The sequence below is a fragment of the Phacochoerus africanus genome, chromosome 15 (genome assembly GCF_016906955.1).
Source record: "Phacochoerus africanus isolate WHEZ1 chromosome 15, ROS_Pafr_v1, whole genome shotgun sequence".
NCBI lineage: Eukaryota > Metazoa > Chordata > Mammalia > Artiodactyla > Suidae > Phacochoerus > Phacochoerus africanus.
In genome coordinates this window covers 62,483,882-62,507,597 of record NC_062558.1, presented here as the reverse complement: position 1 = coordinate 62,507,597, position 23,716 = coordinate 62,483,882, and the positions used below count along the sequence as shown (strand labels likewise).

Sequence of the window (23,716 nt, the reverse complement as noted above, 5' to 3'; positions counted from 1 at the left end):
AATCAACTTCTTTTGACAAACTGTTCTCCTTCCTTCACTATAGGTTGTCCATTCATAATCTGACCCTATTCCAAGCACTCCCTTAATTTATTTAAAAAGTAACCTGCTTAATCAGTGATGAGTTTCTTTATATTTTCCTCTTCATGAATTGAGTCTCCAAAAATGGTAATAATTATTAATCCTAGAACACAAAAAAATAATCTGCTCCACTGCCTCAGGCAGAGTAGCCACTTCAGCTACCATCCACCCTGTCGCTCAGGTGCTCTAACTGAAAAGTCTGCTTTTCCCTGGGGACTTGAGGGTCACCTTCAGAAACCTTAGGCCTTCTCAGCCCAACTGATAATCACGTGAGCAACCTCAAGCTACTAATCCCTCCCTAAACCCTGCTCTAGGAACAGCCTTTGTCGGTTTCCAGGATTTAGTTCCCTCTTTCTTCCTCCTCGGCAGGAAATGACTCTCATTTTCTTCTGTCACGCTGGTCTTCAATCCAGGGATCCTTTGGGCTCACTGTTGGGGAAACTCTCCCAGATGATACCCTTAGAGACGCCGGAAAAACCCATAAGCCTTGCCCTCCCCTCCCTCGAGCAGGATTCGCTCACGTAACCCACCTTGCTACTTGCAGCGCCCTTGCGCCGCAGGCCCCGGCCCGGTCCTGCGCCTGGCCGACCAATCCCCGACTCCGCTCCGGGCGCGTCACAACGGCGCCCTTGTGGCCCCACCCCCATAACCCGCCTTGGAGACTCCGCCCCGCCGCGGTCTTTACGTCCTTCCGGCTCCGTCTTGGAAGTGGGGTTGCGCCGCGTCTTTCAGGAGCGAAAGGTGGGGTTCTGCAGAGAAAACGGCCCGCGGTCACGCCGGCAGCCGGAGGCGGGGGCGGGGGCTGGGGCTCCTGGGGCTGTTGTTCCCGGGTATTTGGGCGCAGGTCTGAGGAGGGGAGGGTCAGGGCAAACCAAGGCATAAGGGCTTCCGGAAGCGCCGCGTGCGCACGGCGGGCGGGAGTTGTGGACTCAGGCCTTCCGCGCGCCTGACCCCGCCCCTCGTAAGCCCCGCCCAGGGCGCGCTGCCAGGGGTTTCCATAGTGATGGTAAACAAGCCTCAACTGCCTCTGCTACAACGGCCAAGTCCCCCGCGTTCCACCCTCTTCTAGGTGCTCACAGGGTCGACCGAGGTGCCGGATGTGAAGACGAGCGGGAGCGTGGAGACTCGGAGCCCAAGGTGAGGGGTGGTAGGGGCGGCGTGTCCGAGGCCTACACACCAGAAACCGAGGCCCCTGGCATTGAGGACCGAGGAGCTGAGATTTGGGGGTCAGGGGAGGCGGCATCTGTGGTAAAGGCCTGCACCTGGGCCTACTGGAGGTTGAAGACCGTGGGGCTGAAATTTGGGGTCTGAGATCAGGAGCCACACACCTAGGGACCGACTGGGTCCTGAACAAGGACCTGGCCCACTGAGGGTGGGGCCTGCGGGACTGAGATGTGAACTTGGGGGAGGTGGGCCTGAGGCCACTGGTTTACATTCGGGGACTGGATCGCGGGGCTGAGGTTTGGTGTCAGAGGACGCAGGATCGGAAGGGAGGAAGAGCCTGGTGCGGACTCTTGGGGTGGGGAGGCAGAGCCCGAGCGCCCCTGCCTGGGGTACGGTGAAAACATGGGGCGACCGTGAGAGGGGGTTCATTTAAAAATGAAAGCAGTACTTTCACGTGGCTGCGCGCGTCAGGGAGTTGCACGGGACTGGTTGGTAACTGACTCCTCCCCCCTCCCACGTTCCCGCTCGCAGAGGCTCCACTTTCCGTCTTTGCGGCCTTTTCTTCCTCTCCGCGCCGCGTGTGTGCCCTGAGCCGGTCTGCATTTGTCTCCTGCTCTCAAAGGTAGCATGTGGATATTTTGGTTGAAACTGTTCGGTTCTTGTTGTCTTTGCCTGGTGCCCACACTTCCGCTGGGGAAACTTGGTCGGTCGTTTTTTTATTCTTCACTTATCCTTTTATCTTTGAGTGTATTTTTGCTAATTCGTGACTGCGCCCCAGAAACTGCTGGACGCTGCCAGCGCTCGCGCGGCTCCCTCTGCCTCCCAGCCCCCGCGTGGCCCACGCAAGGTGGCGCCGAGCGGTCTGGGTGACGCCGCGCGAGACGCGGGGCCCGACCGACCCTGGGCCCCGGTGTTTTACGGTTAGGAGGCCTCAAGCTCCTCCCGGTTAGTCTTTTCCTTATCAGGGGACCCCCACAGGTTCCCGCCGGACGAACCTCAGGCCCGGGAGAGCCTGCCTCCCTTCTCCGGTTACCTGCGAGCCCCGCGAGACGCCCTTCGCGGCAGTTTCCTTCCCTTGGAGGCCCTACGACAAACCAACGTGCTTCACAGCTATTTTCGAGCCAGAGAACCCGGCGTTGGGGGAAGGAGTTGCTGCCTGCCTCGGCGGGCGGGTTGTTCAGCGGGACCGAGGCCCGAGAGCTGCTGTGGGGGTGGGGGAGGGGGCCGGGTGGCCACGGCGGCTTCCGCGGAACCGGCCGCGGCCGGCGGCGGTGGGGGGAGGGGGACCCAGGCTCCCAAAGTTAGGGGCAGGCCTCGGTAATCGGACCCTTGTAGAGCCAGGAGAGTTAGTTGAAGGCTGCAAATAATCCTTAAACGAATGCGTCAGCGAAACTACCGGTCTTGATACTCTTACTATTACTTTTAAGTCACGTTTTTACAAGTTAACTATTTGTGCGTTTCTAGTAAGAACGAACAAACCTCGGGTTCTCCGGTCAGACAAAAATATTAGGATCTATCAGTGAAAAGTGATGTTTTCAGTTTTAATGAAGACAAGCTCCTTCATTTTAAAATAAGTAAGTTTACTAGTTAAGCAAGTTCGGCCTTTGCCTCGGGGAGCTCCTCTTAATAGTATGCGTTTCTGTAAATTGATTAGATTTATTCTTTCCGTGTTATAGTCTACTTTTTAATTTGTAACTGCCAAGCGACTGATTTTCACTTGAGTATTGTTAACGTACCTCCCTTATAAAGTAACTCAAGTAAAAATGAGAATGGTTTAAGGGGAGGTATTGATTAAACAGGAGGAGAGTTAGTCTTTTGATATGGTCAAAACTGGGGAAGAGTGGAGACACGTGGTGCGTGCCCTTTGGAGTAGTGCCTGGTGGGGCTACAGAAGTGGGAGGGGGGCCCCCCATCGACAGAGGTGACTTTCCCATCAACCTCCCCTCTCCAGTCTGAGTTTTGGCTCTCACGCTCTTTGTGGAATCACACTGATTGGCCCTCAGTAGTCCAGACACAGAGCTAGGTGTTTAACACTTTTCTATTCACATGCCCGCGATCAGTCTATAAGGAGGTATTACTGCTATCCCCATCATACAGATGTGTCCTAGAACACATCTGGGACTGTTCTTAAGTCTGTCTGACGTGGGACATCCCTCTGCAAGGACCCCTGCCTCCAGTTAGTTGCTCTGAACAAGGGTTCTTGTGGAAGACAAACGATTGGGCAGAGGGAGAACCAGCTTCATAGATTTTTTTCTCCATAAATATTTGTATATCTAAGGACTTTTAAAATATAACACATTACCGGAGTTCCCGTCCTGGCGTAGTGGTTTACAAATCCGACTAGGAACCATGAGATTGTGGGTTCGGTCCCTGGCCTTGCTCAGTGGGTTAAGGATCGGCGTTGCAGTGAGCTGTGGTGTAGGTTGCAGGCCGGTCTCCTATCCCGCGTTGCTGTGGCTCTGGCGTAGGCCGGCGGCTACAGCTCCAATTCGACCCCTAGCCTGGGAACCTCCTTATGCTGCGGGAGCGACCCTAGAAAAGGCAAAAAGACAAACAACAACAAAACAAAACAAACCACATTACCATTATCACACCTAAAGAAATAATAATTCCTTGGTATCAAATACCCAGTGTTCAAATGTACCTGATTGCGTAGTATTTTTATATAGCTGGTTGGTTTGATTTAGGATCCAAACAAGATCATTATATTTTTGGTAGACAGATCTCTTATGTTTTAAGAAGTAGCACTGTCCAATAGATACATAATAAAGCCGCATATTTAATTTTACATTTTCTAATAAAAAGGAACAGGAATGGTTCACTTTTAATAATTTAGTTCTAACAGTATGTCTAAAATTCAAAATATTTTAAGTTTTATTTTTCACTTTTTTTTTTCAAACTAAGCTTTAAAAATTCTGTGTGTGCTTGCTTTAGCACATCTCAATTTGTACCAGCCACATATCAAGTGTGACAACAGGCTACCTGTTAGACAGTAATGATGCACAGGTTCTCTATTCTTAAGAGTCTTTGAACAAATGGGTTGTGTGTCTTGTGGAATTCTTTCTCCACACTCTGGGTTTTTCTGACTGCATTCCTGTGGTGTTTTCAGTCACTCTCCTCTGCATTTCCTGTAAAATGGTAGTTATCTCTGAAGGCTTTTTTGATTCCTTTGAGATTTTGGGGGAAATATTTCATTGGAGGTGTTGTGAACTGCTGGAAGCACATATTGGTTGGTGTTCTTTGTGATGTTAGCAGGCATTGATGGTCATTCTCTAGATTCATTGTTTTGTTAATTGTTTCTAAATCAGTGATGTTTTAATTAAATATTCATTCCCATTCATTAGCAGAAGTACTTCTATAGAGAGGAAATTTTTTCTGTATAAAAGGCAGGTTGAGTTTTTGATTCCTTTATATTCATCCAGCATAATGAATTGAATCCCTAGCATATGCCAAAGGCAGTAATTTTTCTGAGATCATTATGAAGTCATGGATTTTTAACATATAGGATGTGTTTTAATCCCCTGTAGCTTTTATTCTTTTTGATGCTCATATTACCCAATTTTTAGCCAGTGAGAGCCCTTCATATTGGTTCCTGAGTTTTTTATTTACTTTCTTAATTTAAAATTTTATTTATTTATTTTGGAGTTCCCGTCGTGGTGCAGTGGTTAACGAATCCGACTAGGAACCATGAGGTTGTGGGTTTGGTCCCTGCCCTTGCTCAGTGGGTTAACGATCCGGTGTTGCCGTGAGCTGTGGTGTAGGTTGCAGACGCGGCTCGGATCCCGTGTTGCTGTGGCTCTGGCATAGGCCGGTGGCTACAGCTCCGATTGAACCCCTAGCCTGGGAACCTCCATATGCTGCGGGAGCGGCCCAAGAAATAGCAACAACAACAACAAAAAAATTATTTATTTATTTTGGCATACAGAAGTTCCTGGGCCAGTGATCGAATCTGAACCACACCAGTGACAACGCTGGATCCTTAGCCACATGAGCCATGGGGAAACTCAGGTCCCTAACTTTGTTACAATCTCAGTGGTCTTTAGCATCCTTCCTTTAAGGTATAATACTTGGAGTTCCCCTTGTGGCTCAGCAGGTTAAAAACCCAACTAGTATCCATGAGGATTTGCGTTCCAACCTTGGCCTCACTCAGTGGGTTAAGGATCCAGCATTGCCACAAGGTGCAGTGTAGGTTGCAGATGTGGCTGGGATCCCGTGTTGTTGGGGCTGTGGTGTAGGCTGGCAACTGCACCTCCAATTTGACCCCTAGCCTGGGAACTTCCATATACTACAAACAAAAAACAAACAAAAAAAGGTATAATGCTTCTTTAAGTGGATCTACCAAAGATGATGATTCACCTGGACCTCAAGTGATGGGCAGTTGGGTTGGTCTAGTCGTTTTCCTATTAGAAATAGTGCTTCAGTGAATAACTTTTTTAGGTGTCTTCCCTATTTTTGACCACAGGGGTTGAACTATTGAATCTCTACAAGTGGTATCTGAGAGTGTCTGCTGTCTACAGCCTCTCCAGGCGAGTTTATATCAAGTTTCTGTATTTTTGCCGACATGATAAGTATTTTAAATGTTATTTTATTTAAAATTTTAATTGATCTCACCCAGTGAGGTTGAGCATCTTTTTGTGTTTAAGGGCATTTCTTTTTCCATCAACTGTACATAGGTCTTAAGCCCGTTTATCAAAAAGTTGGATTGTTGGGTTTTTTCTTTTTAGAAGTTCTTTATGTATTAAGGATAGTAACATTTTGGGAACTAACTTGGAAATACCTTTCCCATTTTATCATTGATATTTTTGCTTACCTTATGGTATTTTTAGCCATGCATAAGAGGTTGGGGTTTTGTGTGTGTTTTTTTCCTGTATTATGGGTTTTGAGTCATGGTCAGGAAAGTTTTCCCCACTTCCAGTATATAGGAATTCATCTATTTTCTGTTTTTCTTATGTTATTTAGGATATTTCTAAACATTTCTTATAGACACGAAAAACTCTTAGTTAATTCATGTTTTACCTGCATTAACATGTTAATGTGACAGTATCAGTGCTTGACTTGGAAATGGTGAACTACAATTGTATTCTTGGAGTGAATTTGACTTGGTCATGATGTAGTAAATAGCTTTGTATATTGCTGGATTTGGTTGGCTAATGTTTATTCAGGATTTCTTTTTTTTTTTTAAGGACTTGTTTCATGGGAGTTTTCATGTAAGTTCAAATTAGCCTGTTAAACTTGATAAACTAATTCTAAATCTCTTGGAAAACCAATTCCAGGTTTATTATAAATCAAAATGTTTAAAAATGTATGAAAACAAGAGAGCTTTATAAGTTTATGGGCTTTATAAGTTTTGGGTTAGGAAAAAGATCTCTTAATACAAAAAGCAATAAATATGCCTTATTTATTTAAAGGGGGGGAAATGACAGGAATAAATTTCTCTGACAGCATGCCTTTTACAAAAATCCTTATCTAGTATAAATATTACAAATTCCTACCACTGTTTACAATTCTGTCTACATACAAAGATGTTCCATCATTGACATGTCCATTTTTATCTTCCCCAAATTGGGGTCTTTACATGAATATTTGATTAGAATAGTGATAGTAGAATTATGACATGAATGGTGATTGTTCATTTTAAATAACTGATATAATTCATATACTGTACAGGTCACTTTTTTTTTTTTAATTTTATGGCCGCACCCATGGCATATAGAAGTTCCTAGGTCAGGGATTGAATTAGAGCCACAGCTGAGGCAACATCAGATGATTTAACCCACTGCGCTGAGCTGGCGCTCAAAACCGCACCTCCCCAGCAACCTGAGCCACTGCAGTCGGGTTCTTAACCCACTGCACTGCAGTGGGAACTCCCACTTCACTTTTTTAAAGGGTAAAAAGATTCAGAGGTTTTGCTTTGTTTTCTAGTATATTTGCAGGAGTTCCCATAGTGGCTCAGTGGTTAACAAACCTGACTAGTAACCAGAAGGTTTCGGGTTCGATCCCTGGCCTCACTCAGTGGGTTAAGGATCTGGCACTGCCATGAGCTGTGGTGTAGGTCAAAGACGTGGCTTGGATCCCACGTTGTTGTGGCTGCGGCACAGGCTAGCAGCTGTAGCTCTGATTGGACCTCTAGCCTAGGAATCTCCATATGCCACGGGTTCGGCCCTAAAGGACAAAAGACAAAAAAATAAAGTATATTCACAAAGCTGTAAAAACCACTATCTAATTTTCAGAACATTTTCTTAGGCATTCCTGAGATAAATCCCATTTGGTCATGGTGTATGTTCTTTTTTAATAGGTTGCTGAATTCCGTTGGTTTATTTTTTTTTTTTAGAAATTTTGCATCTGTGCTCTTAAGGCATTATTTTGTGATGTTTTTCTGGTTTTGATATCTATAAGTGTATTAGTTTGCTAAGGCTGCCGTAACGAAGTCCTATAGACTGGGTGACTTAAACAACAGAAATTTATTGTCTCAGAGTTCTGGAAGCTAGAAGTCCTGTATCAACGAGTCAGCAGGGCTTGAGCAAAGGATATGTTCCAGACTTCTCTCCTTAGTTTATAGATAGATAGCTGTCTTCTCTCTGCTTATCAGAGTCCAAATTTCCCCTTCATCACATTGGAGTATGGCCCACCTTAATTATGTCATTTTAACTTAATTACCTCTGTAAAGACTATATGTAAATCTGGTTACATTCTGGGGTACTAGAGGATAGGACTTCAACATAGGAATTTGGGGGGACACAATGTTCAGCCGATAACATAGTGTAAGTAATACTGGTCTTGTAGAATGTTTTAACTTATTTTGATTAGTGCATTACATTCAGAATATCATTTCAACATGTGATCAGTATTTAAAAATCGAGGGAGTTCCTGTCGTGGTGCAGTGGTTAACAAATCTGACTAGGAACCATGAGGTTGCGGGTTTGATCGCTGGCCTTGCTCAGTGGTTTAAGGATCTGGCGTTGCCGTGAGCTGTGATGTAGGTTGCAGACGCGGCTCGGATCCCTCGGCTGTGGTGTAGGCCAGTGGCTACAGCTCTGATTCAACCCTTAGCCTGGGAATCTCCATATGCCATGGGAGTGGCCCTAGAAAAGGCAAAAAGACCCCCCCCCCCCAAAAAAAAAAAATTTGAGTTCCCCTGAAAATTGAGAGATTTTACATTCTTTTTTTGGCCACACCCTTGGCATGTGAAAGTTGTCAGGTCGGACTGAACCTGCGACAGCAGCCTAAGCCACTTCAGTGACAATTCCAGATCCTTAACCTCCTACAAGACAGGGGAACTTCTGAGATTTTTACATTCTTATTTCAATGTTTGCAATTCATAATATGTACTAAAAACAGTACATCACAATTTATGGAGTTCTCATTGTGGCTCAGTGGAAACAAACCCAACTAGTATCCTTGAGGATGCGTGTTCCATCCCTGGCCTGGCTTAGTGGGTTAAGGATCCAGTGTTGCTGTGGCTGTGGTGCAGGCCGGCAGCTGAAGTTCGAGTTCAGCCCCTAGCCTGGGAACTTCATGCGCTGCACTTTTGGCCCTTAAAAAAAAGAAAAGAAAAACGTTTTGTACTTGCCACATTTCAGGTGGCTACCATACTTTTATCCTTTGCAACTTGTTCTTTTTCCAAAGCAGTTTTCCTCTGTACTTTAAATTTAGGAGTTTTACCAATATATGCCTGGGCTGTTTTTAAAGTATCTGTTGGGAACTACAAGTTTATCTTAAGCCAGGAAGGCTTTCTTCCAGTCTTTTATCTGTTGTCTTGCCTCCATTTCATCTTTCTCTCCTTCTGGAATTCTCTTGTTCACCTTTTGTTTCTCCTGTCTTGTGTTTATCTTAGTCCTCTGAATTTCATATGTTTTTCCCTGTACTATTGTGGTGTTTTTTTCCCCTTTGTTTTGAGCTATTCCATTTCGTTTTCCAAGCCACCATCCTTTCTTTCAGTTCACTACTAACTATAAATTCAAAACTCAATTTTTAGCACTAGTAAGTTTTTTATTCTGTAATTGAGTATCTGAGAGTGCTTGTTATTTTGCTTAAATGGTTACGGTTTTGTGCAGTACTTTCTTATTCCCTGAAAACCGCTGTTTGAAGCTGTTGTTTGATGTGTGGTGTCCTGTTGCTGGAGCCCCTCCCAAGTACATTTGTCCTGTTCATTTCGTCCTCTTTGCTGTGTTCCTCACTTCCTGGGGGCACTGTGTTATAGTCCCCCAAGCAGTCTCCAGGCCTGTGGCTTCTGCTTGGGACCTGACAAGGTGCAAGGTGTCTTCACTGAGTCCCAGGAGGAAGCTCCTGAGGGGACTGCAAAGGTCCCCCTGGAGACTGAGTGTAATCCACAGGCCTCCTGAGGACTTCTGCACATCTACAGGAAGTTGGTAGGAGAGGAGGTTGGGAGACTCTTCTAGAGCAACATAGCTTGTTCTGTATTGGCTAAAAATTTGTCCTTTGTGTTAATTTGTTCTTTTAAAATTTTTTACTAGAGTAACAGTTGATTTTTTTTGTGTGTTAATTTCAATACAAGCATCATAGATATAATTTAACATTACACTATTTTTGCATTTTAGTTAACACAGCTTTTGAGAAATGAACACTAAGAAAAGTGTATTATTATCCCAGACTTAGCTACAGTAAGTAAGCTTAAGGGCCTAATAGTGAAAAGATAATGGAAAATGGCTTTGCTCTTGCTTCCAAATTAAGACATACCTTCTTTGATGGATTAAAATGCAGTAATAGCAACAAACATTTAAAATCATCCATCGATAGCATCTTTTTATTGAAGTATAGTTTATTACAATGTTGTGTTTCTGGTGTACAGCAAAGTGATTCAATTATGCCTAAATATATATACACATTTTTATATTCTTTTCCATTGTGGTATATTACAGGATCTTGGATATAGTCCCCTATGCTATACAGTAGGACCTTGTTTATTTTATGTATAGTACTTTGTATCTTATAAGCTTCTCTAATAGACCTTAAAAGCTTTATATATTGAACTGGGCATGTTGTGCAAATTAGGTCAGAGTTCTCATACTTCAGATGCATGAGCTCCTTGAAAGTGTAGGTACACCTGGAGGGTGTACACTTTTTTGAAAAAGTTGATCCAGACCTGCATCATATTCTCGAGTCCCTGACAACAGATGTTTAAGAGCCACTGAATTGGGAATTTATAAAATTGCTGGATTGGAAGAGACTTTTGAAGTTTCTCATGTGCTTTTCAGTAGAATGGGAAAACAGCCATAACAAATAAGGATCTGGGCTCTGCTCATATACTGTCCTTGACAGGGAATTAATTGCTTCTTCCCCAGACCCATCTCTGCTTATCAGTTGTAAAAGAGACATGAGCTAAAGTTCTCTTTTTTGAATTTAAAAAGAACTGATCATACAGATTAAAAGGATTTAATTTCTTTTTTTACTACTCAATGAATTTTATTACATTTATAGCTGTACAGTAATCATCACAACCAAATTTTATAGCATTTCCATCCCAAACCCTCGGTGCATTCCCTCACCCCATCTCATTTGGAAACCTTAAGTTTTTCAAAGTCTGTGAGTCAGTATCTGTTCTGCAAAGAAGTTCATTGTGTGCTAAAAGGATTTATATTTCTACAAAGCAATGAACTCCAAAAAATTCCTGACAAACATTTTTTTAAATTTATTTTAACATTTTTTTAAATTTATTTTTTTTAATTTATTTATTGGCCACATCTGTGGCAAGATCCTCACTCCTGAATTTTTAAAATATAAACAGTATGAAAAAGTATCTGGGGGAAGTAAGTAGATTGTGTACAAACAAAAAACATATATTATGGTCTTGTAACTTTTTAACCTTAGCTTTTTATGGGGGGTAAAATTTCCACCCCTGGTTCATGCTGCTCTCTGTTTAAATGTGACTGCAATGTCAGTTAATCTGTCAGTTAATTTTGAATTATTTCAGAATTTGTCATATGTTTATTTGTTCCTTTACTGATCTGTGTACTTAGCACACAGTACCTGCAGTGTTTCTGGGTTAATGAATTACTCTCAAAGTTGGGTAAATTTTACCTGCTGCACATCACTGAAATCCTTTCACATGCTTCAGTTTCCACTACAACGTTTTGTTGCAGGGTACCAACAATTCTTGCTAAACTTGTCTCATTTCTTCCCATTTCATCTCCATGCATCTGTTCCCATCATTCATTTTCACAGAGAGCAGCTAAACTGTACTGTTTAAAAAGCAAAACTCCAATTATACCACATTGCATTTTGAAAGAGGGTTACTTTCCGTTGCTCTTAGAATATAAATCCAAAATATCCACCTAAGGCCTTCAAGGCTTTTTAGGATCTTACTGATCCCAGCCCTTGGCTGCAGGTGTTTTCTGGTGCTTTCTGTCTTGGTTCAACCCCTGTGTCTTCTCTTCATGTTCTTTTACTTGGCCAGGAACCCTATCATGACTTACAAATTATTAACACTCACCTAGCCAGTGTCACCAGTTAAGCCAAGAAGGCATATGTAAAACTACTTAAGGTGAGAAAATGCATGTCAGTCATTTTAATTACCAGGAATGTATTTTGAAGAAGATTTTAAAACGTGAAATAGATGTTTATGAAGTGGTCACAGTACTCACTTCTGTAGAGATGTAATCTTTCTAAAAACAGCCAGTCTTGTGGCTTAATTTTTCTTTAGAATATTTTATTTCTCTTAAATGTATGAGTTTTTAGTGTCTGTTTCTCACGGTGGATGGCTGAATTTTGAATCCTATCACTCAACTTCAATAGTTACCATTCATGGATAATTTTCTCTATATCCTCTGCCTGCTTCCTACTCAGAGATAATTTTGAAGCAAATCCCAGCCATCAGACCATTTGACTCACAAATATTTCAAAATACATCTAAAAATTTAATGCTTTTATTTTTAAACATAATTCTGTCATATCTAACCTAAGTAAACATAATGCTTTAATATCAAATTTCTAGTAAGTGTTCCGATAGCTCCTAAATTCTCATGTTTACCAATTTGTTTGAATCAATATCCAAATATGTTCTATGCATTGTGAATCCTTGATAATTCTTTTGTTTTTTATTCCTGTTTTTCTTATTTTTCTCATTCAATAACTGCTCCCTGTAGGGCTGTTTTGTTGAAGACTTGCTGTTGCCCATTCTGGCTTTGCAGACAGCATTATTGTAATCCTCCAAATACATTCTTAAGACTTTTATTTTAAAAATAATTTTATCACTAAAAGTGTTAAACATACACACAGAAGTAGAGACCAAAGTATGATGAAATTCCATGTATCCATCTCCCAGCTTAAATAATTACTAAATCATGGCTCATGTTTCATCTGTACTCTGGCTCCCTCCACTTTAGTTTTAGAAACAGATTCTAGGCATCAGCTGTATCTCTAATGACTTTCAAAAAAGAAATCATTGCAGCATAGTTAAAACTAGAATTTTATAACTTAAGTCCTTCTTAACATTACTGCAATTGTCTTATAATTGTTTTCCAGTTCATTTGAATTATGATTCAAAGGTTCATAAAATGTAATTGCTGATTAGGTATAAAGTTTAAGAATTGCGTGTTTTAAAAGTAATCTTTTTTAATTGGGCAAAAACATTTACATGACTGGTCAAATCTACAAAACAAGGTACTACTGTATACACAAAAGAGGTTATTATACCTTTTGTCCATTAGAGTCCATTCTGAATTCTTCCTGACTTCCGAGATTTTTTTTAATTTTAAGGTTTCTCCTTCCACTTAAGTGGTGCCCGTCACCCTCCCCTCCGCCCGTACTCTGGACTTTCCTCCACCCTGGCACCTTTCCTCAGAGCTCACACGGAACGTTCTTCCTCGTTGCTTTCCTTCCATCCTCCTCCCACTTCCTGCCTTGGCCGACCGCGCGGGCCGCGGGCTGCGGGCCGCACCTGCAGGACGCGTTTCCATTGGTGACATCTTGGCGGGCCGGTCGGTGGCACTTCCTCCTTTACACCCCGTGACCCACGTCCGGCTCGCCGCCCTCCCAGTCACGCGGCCGCTGCCTCCGGGACGCAGCCCCGCGCGTCGGCCTTCCGGACTCCAGGCCCCGGACCCGTCGTGGTGAGCCGCGGCGAGCGGACGACCCCCGCCCGCCTACCCCAAACCCCCCACTCCCCCTCACCCCCGCGGATCTCGGGAAATCTTCCCACCTCCTCCGGGACAACCCCCCCCCCCCCGCCGCAGCCACAGGAACTCTTTCTTCCCCGCTCGCCCGTCCCGGGAACGCCGCACCCCCACCTCCAGCTGCCCCAGGAAGTCCCCCCGACCCGACCCGGGAGCTCCGCCCCCAGCCCGGGGAGCCGCCCGCCCCCCCTCGAGTCCCGGGAACTTCCTTTGACGCCCCACGAAGCCCCTCTGACTCGCGAGCCCCGCACGCTTTGCCAGCGGCTCTGGGAGACCTCTCCCACCTAAGCTCCCAACATTTCATGCCTCCCTCCTCGGTTTGAGCTCTTCCTCTGAGCGCCTTAGTAGTGTCCCCGCCTGGGAGCTCCCCTCCCACCGCCAGGCCCGGGGAGCCTTTGCCGCGTGACCTCCTTCCCCTCCCCCAACCTCGCGCGGCCCGGGAAGCTTCTCCCTCCCCCACCCGTAGCCCGCCCCGCCCCGGAAGCTCCCGCTGACCCCGCCCAGGCCCGTGGATGGGGAGCCCTGGCGTCTGGCCTTCCAGTAGGGTTGGGCCGACCTAAGGCTGTCGGATCGCCAGTTGGAGGCCGAGCGAACCCCTTCGTCTTCTCCCCGGTTCCCCCGCCGGGAGCCCGCCGTCCGGGACCAGTATCGCGCTTCCCGCCGAAACCGCTCAGACGCGCCCCTGGCGGCCCGCGACTGCGAGCTTGAGACCGCACTTTCAAGCCTCGTAAGAAGCGTTTGCCCACAGCTAGTTGAGTTTCAATTTCAGGTTGATAACAAAAGGAGATGCACCTGGCCTTTTCCCGGATTTCTCTGCGTTTTTAAGTGTCTGGTGTAATTGGGGGGTCCTGGCTGTAGACCGCGCTTGCTTGAGGAAAGTAGAAATCGGTCCTGCTCCTTTCAGCGGTAAGTCTTAGGGCGAAAGACTCAACTGCGTAATACTGAGGCGGCCTCTCCCGCGGACTGGGCTTTAAGAGTAGAACTTAAACCCAGGACAATCTCGCTTGTGCCTACTGCCAGCTGTGGGTTAAAATTAATTTACAAATGAGGACGGAAATGCTTTTCAGGCCTCACTGGCACGCAAATGAAGGTGAAGTCGGGGGCCCGCCGAGCTCCCCTCTGAACGGAGGGTGGGGGTGCAGTAAACCGCCCTGTGTACTCCGCAGATAATCCTAATCAGTCATGGGCTGGGGCGCACCCTGTTTATCTTGATTGGTTTACCTGGATTCGAACTAAATCTTGCCTAACCAGTAGAGTGAAGAGCTCTTTTGGAGAGCCTCTCAGGAGTCCAGGGAGCCTGTTACTAATGGGGGATTTTGGCTCCGGCCCAGATCTATTGTTTTAGAATTTGCATTTTAACTTGATCCTTGGGTGGTCCGTGGGCGCACTTACGTCATAGTCTAGGCGCCGGCGGGAGTTGTGCAAAATCCTTGGTTTCCCACTTTCTGTACGTAGAGTTAGATCGATATCCAGGCGCGGAATCCAATAGCTGTATTTTGCAACACTTCCAGCGATTGCAAGGTGCTGCCGCGGGAGGGGGGGGAGTGGGGGACCAGTGTTCCCCCTTAACGGTTCAACACGTGTATGCACCACGGTTCAATCTTGGTGGCTATTGGCTTCCGTGCGTGTGGCCACCCCTCGGTGTGTGTGTCCGAGGAGGTCCCCCAATCGATGGTCTGCGGGCCACACTAGAGTGAGCCAGAAGTTGGGATAAACCAAGGCAGAAGGTTCAGACCATAATTGGGTTCTGCCCTTTAGATTTTGGGGGTAGAGGGGGGGATGGTTGGTGAAGCCTCATGCAGAGAATTTGAAACCATTGCTACTTAAACTGTAATACTTTACATTTGCATAGCCCCCCGCCCCCAGTAACTACAGGGCGCCAATAAGGCAAGGCAAACTCAGAGAAGTTAACTTGACTTTCTCAATGCTATGTTCCCAAAGCTTAAGAATCTATTTTAGTTCTTAGACGTATTACCTGAACTTCAGCACGTATCCTAGTCCTTTGGGGACAGCTCTATCTCGTGGCTGTGGGTGATGTTTATCCTTTCAAAAAGTGTATTTCAACGTTTCCTCCCTTCATTCTCCCTCAGTTAATTAAAACGTCGGTATCAGATGAAATACAGGTCACAAGATATGAAATTACCAAATAAAACTGGGAAAGTTTTTAGAGTATCCCCACCCATCCCTACAGGGATTCTTGTAAATTGTAAATATCTTTGAGACAGCCTTTAGCAAACAATCTTAATTCTGGGGCCCGTCCCAGTGAAAAACCAGGCCGGGTCTCCTGTGCACGTCGGCGTGGCCCGCCCCTCGCCCCCAACAACCCAGCGGGCCTTTGGCTTCCCGGGCCCGCAGACCATGGCCCCGCCCCACCCCTACGGCGCCCCTCCCGCCCTCGATATTTAAATTCTCTTACCGCCTTAGGATTGTTGTAGTCTCCAGGTGAGTGGAAGGTTTTCTGGCTTTATTCTCTGTTAGCATAAGAAGAAGGTAAACCTTTTAAAAGTGCTGCGCGGTTGGGGCGGCTGTGTAATTTATCTAAGGTAGCCCCGTGGTTATAGAGGGCCTCCTCTGCCCCAGCTCTGGCTTTTCCGAAGGAAGAGAGCTCTGAGACTGCTGCCTCCACTCCCGCTGGAGAGACCTGGGGGCACTCAGAATAGCGGCCTTGTCACTCTCTTTCAGGTCGGTTCGTTATCTACCCGAAGTTTCGCTGTCTGGGCCTCCCCCCCCCCTCCGCGGCTGCTCTTAAAGGTAAGCTACTTTAAGAAAAATAATTTCTCAACTAATTGACATAAAATTTAATGTTCCAAGTATTGTTAAGTCTGTAAAGGATCCAAGTGTAGCATTCTGAGGGCAAAAGTGAGGGTATTGCATTATGTACAGTAAAAATACAGATAAGTGTTTTAGAAAAATGTTTACTTAATCATGCCTTCAGAGAAGAAATCACTTATTTTTGAAACATTTTCTGAAATAAATTTGGAGTTTTTCTGTATTGGGTATTTTAAGTAATTCTGACATGAAATGTCGGTGTTCTTTTATGCTTCTTGCTTGTCTTTTTAAACTACCTAGACTGCCATAGTCTATCTAGAGAGTGGTGTTGGCCCCACATGGCCATCAGTTAATCTCTTGCTAATCTTGGGCCCACTGCACTGGGGGTGGGCCCACAGTGACCTACAGAACAAATAATTCTGTCCATGCTAGGCTCTGGGATGCATTTTTGAATACTTTTGAACAAGTCTTGAATTTGTTTTGCAAGAATGTTCTGGAAGCATAGTATCATAAGACATTTTATGGAAAAAGAACATCTTGAGGAAGCAGAAAGGTGGCGTATTTGAGGTGACATTATAAGGATTAGTGGGATTTAGCTAGATAGAAGGTTGGGTGGAGTATATTTGGAGAGAGAATTACCATGTGTATCAAATCCAAGGGTGCAGAGAGTTGCACATTGCAGACACAGAAAATTATAGGGATGGTTTGTTTTTTGTTTTTTCTTTTTTAATGGATGTGAGCTAGATTGTTGTGGGTCAGAGTTGCAAGGCTTGAGCACCTCTTAGCCCTGTGTTTTTGTGTTCTAGCCAGTGGGAAACCACTGACATCTTGATACAGGAGAGTGACATAAAGTCACTTTAAAAAGAACATGCTAGCTGAGGATTGAGTTGCAGTAAGGGCTAGAAAAGTTTAAGGATTAGATGTGAATGTTCTGGAAAGGACCATTGGTACTAGAATTAGAAAGAGGTACTAGAAGTAGAACGGGATGTGAGGGCAGTGTAGAAAGAAAATGATTTGAGCTCATTCTACTAGGGACTGAGAAGAAGTGTGAGAAACCTTCATTGTCGAGTTACTGAGTTGAATTTAAGGTGGATTAAGAGTAGAATTAGGGTGGAGAATGGGATCACCCCAAAGAGATAAACTCATTGGATTAAAGGGAATTGTTCAAGGATTACTTCAGTTTTATTTTAGAGTCTCTGGATGACAGGTAAGGCTATTTGTGTTGCAACCACGGTGTTAGAAGAGTTTTGAGAGAAAAATGCTGCATTCATTTGTGGTAATAGGTGTAGCTATAATAGTGTGTGTATACCAGTCTTGACTTCAGGAAGCCTAAGGCCGAAAACTTGTGTATCCTGAGCCCAGAGGTAAACCTATAGTTAAAGGTTGAGAATGGGTTCGAAAAGGCAGTGTGAAAATGTTTCCTGCTCTAGAGGTCTTGGCAGTGAGATCATGTCTTTTTTAATGGGAGGGTTAGAGGTGACACTATAGGAAGAGATTTTACTGAAAGGGAAAGCAAGTCAGCAAGTAGCTAGAGGCAGAGTTGGTATTAGGGAAGGTATGTTAGGAGATTGATTAGAAAGGATCATCTCATTAATTGATAAGGAAAATAGGCTTCAGTGTGTGAAACCATAGCAGAGGCACACAGATAATGATCCTCAGCTACAAGGGAGAAGCAACTCCCCATTAAATTTTGTTCTATTCTGATTTCCTTTATCTTGTCTCTTCTTTGAGTAGATGATCAGCTGAAGATGGAAGGTTAGAATATGTGAGGTTTACCACAGACATTTGAGGGCTTGAGAGAGTGGCCTCTAAGCACCCAATAACAGCCAATCAGATACTTAAGTTTTCCTGGGCTCTGTTTTACTGAGCACTATTAGTGTACTTGAGCATCTCATGTATTACGTATTTGCTCCTTCCTTCTTTCCTTCCTTCCACCTCCCAGTGGCATATGAAGTTCCCAGGACAGGGATCAGATCCAGGTCACAACTGTCGCCTAAGCTGCAACCTGCATCCTAGTGCTCCCAAGATGCTGCCAATCCTGTCGTGCCACAGTGGGAACTCCTATTTGCTTTTCTTCTTTTTTTTTTTTTTTTTTGTCTTTTTGCCTTTTCTGGGGCCGCTCCTGCAGCATATGGAGGTTCCCAGGCTAGGGGTCTAATCAGAGCTGTAGCTGCTGGCCTACACCACAGCCACAACTACAACAACTCTGGATCCAAGCTGCGTCTGCAACCTACACCACAGCTCACGGCAATGCCGGGTCCTGTTAACCACTGCGCCACGACAGAAACTCCCTATTTGCTTTTCTTAACATCCATACTTTCAGGGTTTTTTTAAATGTGGGATATTTTCAAGATCTGTTCATATTTAAATAGTGTAAATATCCCGTTCCATCTGGAATATATTTGGGATTCATCAGGGTAAGATTCTGCTTTTATCTTTACATGTCAACCAGTGTGCCCAGATTTCTTGAAGAGGTGATTGATCTCTTTACCACTGATTTTTTTTTTCTTACCACTGATTTTAAAAGCTACATCTGTTAGACTTGCCGTGAAAGGACAATTTCACTGAACATTTAATTTCCGTATACTTAACATGTGCTCATTTTGAGCATTCATAACAATATATTTATGGCCCTATCACTATTTTTATTGTCTGTATGTCATATGTTGGTATCTGGTGGTTCAAATCCTGCCCTTCAGCATGGATTTGACCTTTAGTTTTTTTCTTTTTGGATGCTGGGTGTCAGATGCCACTTGCACTTCTAAAACTCTGTTAGGAAGGGCACCTCTCATTCCTCTAGTACACTGAGAATTTCATTCCCTTTCTTCTAGTCCCTCAATAAAACACAGCATCTGTATCAGTATCTGTTGTGCACTTATCTAATATTTTGTTGATGGATTTATCTGCTTGTTCCAGTGTCTTCAGTTTGATCTCATATTTGACTCAGGTTGTATTCAAGTTGACAGATGAGGAACAAAATGCTAATTCCTTAGACTCCAGAAATCATTGCTATCTTGTATCCTTGTAGCTTTGCTGCTGATAACTGATCTGGTTCATCCCAGTGTTGAAGAAAATATTCTATATTGTGATTTAAATAGCTTATTTTTGCTTCTGTAGCATCTTGCCACAAATAAGCAAGCAAAGAATCACACAGGAAGTGAACTATAACGGAAAAAATAAAAATCATTTAAAAAAAAGAATCACACAGGAGCTGTTGTAAATGAACTGCCATATTTCATTATGACAAATATCTGGAATAAATAGAACAAGAAAATGCCTTGTATAATTTAGATTGTTCTGTGTTCAAAGTACTAAGTCACACCTACCTTCCTACCTCTTACACTAAAGTAAAAGCCATGCAATAATAAAAGAGCTTATCTGTTTTCTTCCATTTCTAAGACATTCTCTTAGTATTTGAATGTTGCCTCAGTTCATATTTTTGTCTTTAGTCTGTGAGTGTTACATATGTTTTGGGAGATCTAGGATTGAATTTCAGTTCAGATGTATTTTATTTTACTCATCCTTTTTCATTTATAAAATGTGGGTGACTATTCACTGTGTATTCTTATACATATTAAATGAAAAATTATGTAAAGTAGTTTTTGCTTTCTTTTCAGCCACAAAAAGCTGCATCCAAGCTTGTTTGACGCCTGCCCTGACAAGTGTCCATGATGTTGGGCCCTGAGGGAGGTGAAGGTTTTGTGGTCAAGCTCCGTGGCCTGCCCTGGTCCTGCTCTGTTGAGGATGTGCAGAATTTCCTCTCTGACTGCACAATTCGTGATGGGGCCGCAGGTGTTCATTTTATCTACACTAGAGAAGGCAGGCAGAGTGGTGAGGCTTTTGTTGAACTTGAATCAGAAGATGATGTAAAAATGGCCCTTAAAAAAGACAGGGAAAGCATGGGACACCGGTACATTGAGGTGTTCAAGTCCCACAGAACCGAGATGGATTGGGTGTTGAAGCACAGTGGTCCAAATAGTGCAGACACTGCCAATGATGGTTTCGTGCGGCTTCGAGGACTCCCATTTGGATGCACCAAGGAAGAAATCGTTCAGTTCTTCTCAGGGTTGGAAATCGTGCCAAATGGGATCACACTGCCTGTGGACCCCGAGGGCAAGATTACAGGGGAAGCCTTTGTGCAGTTTGCCTCACAGGAGTTAGCTGAGAAGGCGCTAGGGAAGCACAAGGAGAGAATAGGGCACAGGTATATTGAGGTGTTCAAGAGCAGTCAGGAAGAGGTTAGGTCATACTCAGATCCCCCTCTGAAGTTTATGTCCGTGCAGCGACCAGGGCCCTATGACCGCCCCGGCACAGCCCGGAGGTATATCGGCATTGTCAAGCAAGCAGGCCTGGAGAGGATGAGGTCTGGTGCCTACAGTGCAGGCTATGGGGGCTATGAGGAGTACAGTGGCCTCAGTGATGGTTACGGCTTCACCACCGACCTATTTGGAAGAGACCTCAGTTATTGTCTCTCTGGGATGTATGACCACAGGTATGGAGATGGCGAGTTTACTGTCCAGAGCACCACTGGACACTGTGTCCACATGAGGGGGCTGCCATACAAAGCCACTGAGAACGACATTTACAACTTCTTCTCTCCACTCAACCCCGTGAGAGTCCATATTGAGATTGGCCCTGATGGAAGAGTGACGGGCGAAGCTGATGTTGAGTTTGCCACCCACGATGAAGCTGTGGCAGCCATGTCCAAAGACAGGGCCAACATGCAACACAGATACATAGAACTTTTCTTGAATTCCACAACAGGGGCCAGCAATGGGGCATATAGCAGCCAGATGATGCAAGGCATGGGGGTGTCAACCCAGTCCACATACAGTGGCCTTGAGAGCCAGTCCGTGAGTGGCTGTTACGGGGCTGGCTACGGTGGCCAGAACAGCATGGGTGGATATGACTAGTTTTGTAGTAGCTTTTGAGTTATTTCAATCAAATTTTCACAGGCAGCCAACAAGCAATGAAAAGCAGTTATTACTCTAGAGGAAGCTGTGGGACCCATTTTGCACCATGAGTTTGTGAAATCTGGATTAAAAAAAATTACCTCTTCAGTGTTTTCTCATGCAAACTTTCTTCTAGCATGTGATATTGAGTAAACTAAAACTATTTTCAGCTTTTCTCGATTAACATTTTGGTAGTGTACTTCTGGAGTGATGTTATCTGAGTTATAAGTAGTTTCAAGTATGTTAAATGTGGATCTTTTACACCACATCATCGTGAACACATTGGGGAGGTGTGCTTTTTTGGAAAACTCAAGGTGCTAGATCCCTAATTCAAAGAGGAACATTTCTCATGTTTGTTCATTCTAGTTTATTTTCATTTAAAATCTTTTAGGTTAAGTTTAAGCTTTTTAAAAGTTAGTTTTGAAAATTGAGACACATTACTAATACTGTAGGAATTGGTGAGGCCTTGACTTAAAACTTTCTTTGTACTGTGATTTCCTTTCGGGTGTATTTTGCTAAGTGAAACTTGTTAAATTTTTTGTTAACTAAATTTTTTTCTTAAAATAAAAAGACTTTTTCACAATGACTGGCACAGACTATCTACTCACCAAAAGTAGCAGAATGACTGGGTGGTTGAATTCATCCTAATACTACTGTGTTTCAGTGTTAATTTTAAAATTTAGCATTGCAATTTGAATGAGGCTAAATTAAAAATCAGATTTTAAAATATTAAATGAGTGGAAATGGTGACTTAAAAAGACCAGAAAGTATAAGGATAGAAAAGGCATGTTAGCCTGTTTTGTGTGACTTATGTCCAGTTGATCAGCCATTTGTAGTATCCTGCTGTTCCCTTCCTTTATGTTCATAGCTAGAGGTCTTTAATTTGGGGAGTTACATACATTGAGTCATTAGCCACAATTTATGGGGTTTTGTTTGTTTTTAGATAAAGGGTGCTGGATTGGAAGTTCCCATGTGGCACAGCATGTTTAAGATCAGCATTGCCACAGCTGTAGCAAAGGCAAGCTTGAGACCTGTTTCCAAATTGTTAGTGGAAAATTCTCCACCCAAAAGAATTGTTCCCCCCAGCTCTGGAAAACAAGTGCCAAATTTCAGGCAGCTTTGGACACAGAGTATTACTACCATCACTTGAACTTAAACATACAAATTAAGTCACTAGAATTTAAAGTCTTAGGAATGCTGCTTGGTAGCTATTAATTTACCCAGCTTATTTTCCCACTTGTCTTTAATAACCATACAATGTAGTTCAGATCCTCCAATTTCACCAGTTTTAAGGGGGTTTTTTTGTTTGTTTTTTTCTTTTTAGGGCTGCACCCATGGCACATGGAGGTCCCCAGGCTCTAGGGGTCTAATTGGAGCTGTAGCTGCCAGCCTACACCACAGCCACAGCAGTGCCAGATCCTTAACCCACTGAATGAGGCCAGGGGTTGAACCCACAACCTGTGGTTCCTAGTCAGATTCGTTTCTGCTGTGACATAACAGGAACTCATTTTTCTTTTTCCAGTTTAAGGAATTTTAACTGTGGGATTTTATTTCAAGGCACTGGCCTCATTTACAGAGAAGCTGGTCTGTTAACAAAGTCCCTGAAGGTCTTATTAGAAAGTCTTACAAGTAGGCTGGAGTCTTACTAAGGTCTTTCTTTATTCCCATCAGTGTTGAGCAGGCTCAGGTGGCTAGAGATGGGGCAGCAACATTACCCAGAGGTCCCAGAAGCAGAACAGGGGAAACTGGGTAGTCTGAGAGTAGGGGTGGTCAGAGACTACACCTGTTCTAGGCTGTGTTCACAGGGTGTCAGCTCATCTTAGGAGCTGACAGTTTTCCAAGTTTCAGACAGGGGTCCACCATAAGGAAACAAAGACTGGACTGTGAGGAAGACCCACTGAAACTTGCAATGTCAGGGGCTAGGATGCCATAAAAGACCAAGATTTGCTAAGGCCGTGAAGTTTCAGGGATTACTCTTATCCATTTTAAGGTGCAGATGTGGAAGGGGAGTGGTAGAAACTGGGGTGGGAAATTGGAAATGCTAAATGACCTTGAATCCCAAGGTGACTCATCTCTGGGCCGGCAACAGTTGGCCACCTGCCCCTTGTATTAGAAGAAAGCCCAAGGTACCTCACCCGAGGTAGGTGGTTTATAAGATGATGTACTCCCTCAAAGTGGGCTCCAAGGATGTGTTGGCAAACTGCTGGTAAACCAGATCCCGCCTGCTGCGTGACTGTGAGACCCACAAGCTAAGTAAGAATGAATGGTTTTTACACATGAGTTAATTTGATGGCAGGGAACCCCAAATAAAATTATAATCTTCCACCAGAGATCCATTCTTACTAGTAAGAACTGTACTACAAAATATTGTACTTAATTGTTTTGAGTTTTATCAAAATTTTTGTATTTGTAGAAACTGGTTTGCCTTGGCCTATAAAATATAAAAGTTTTATTGTCTAGCCCCTGAAAGGAATCTTTTACTCGGAAAAATAGTATCGTGATTGAGCATCATGGCACAGAAGGGACAGTCCCTACTACTGGAGGAAACTGCAGGGCATGATCCCATAGCACAGAGGGATCTTGAGGGTGTTGGACCAGTTGACAGTAGTCATAAAAGTTGAT

At 44.0% G+C, this 23,716-nt stretch overlaps 1 protein-coding gene across 6 annotated transcripts; it reads left to right on the top strand.

Moving 5' to 3' along the window:
• The first annotated feature begins 716 nt into the window (after positions 1 to 716).
• Positions 717 to 21,202, top strand: HNRNPF (heterogeneous nuclear ribonucleoprotein F). 6 transcript variants are annotated; one of them, XM_047759688.1, is made up of 5 exons: positions 717 to 819; positions 1,148 to 1,215; positions 1,774 to 1,864; positions 16,056 to 16,124; positions 19,760 to 21,202. In XM_047759688.1, exon 5 carries the CDS (start codon positions 19,811 to 19,813, stop codon positions 21,053 to 21,055), a length of 1,245 nt encoding a protein of 414 aa, XP_047615644.1. In that variant the 5' UTR covers positions 717 to 819; positions 1,148 to 1,215; positions 1,774 to 1,864; positions 16,056 to 16,124; positions 19,760 to 19,810; the 3' UTR covers positions 21,056 to 21,202. The 6 variants fall into 6 exon arrangements, with proteins under 6 accessions (XP_047615644.1, XP_047615643.1, XP_047615641.1 ...); XM_047759687.1 differs by having other exon boundaries at positions 19,742 to 21,202; XM_047759685.1 differs by lacking the exon at positions 1,774 to 1,864.
• The last annotated feature ends 2,514 nt before the right edge of the window (positions 21,203 to 23,716 follow it).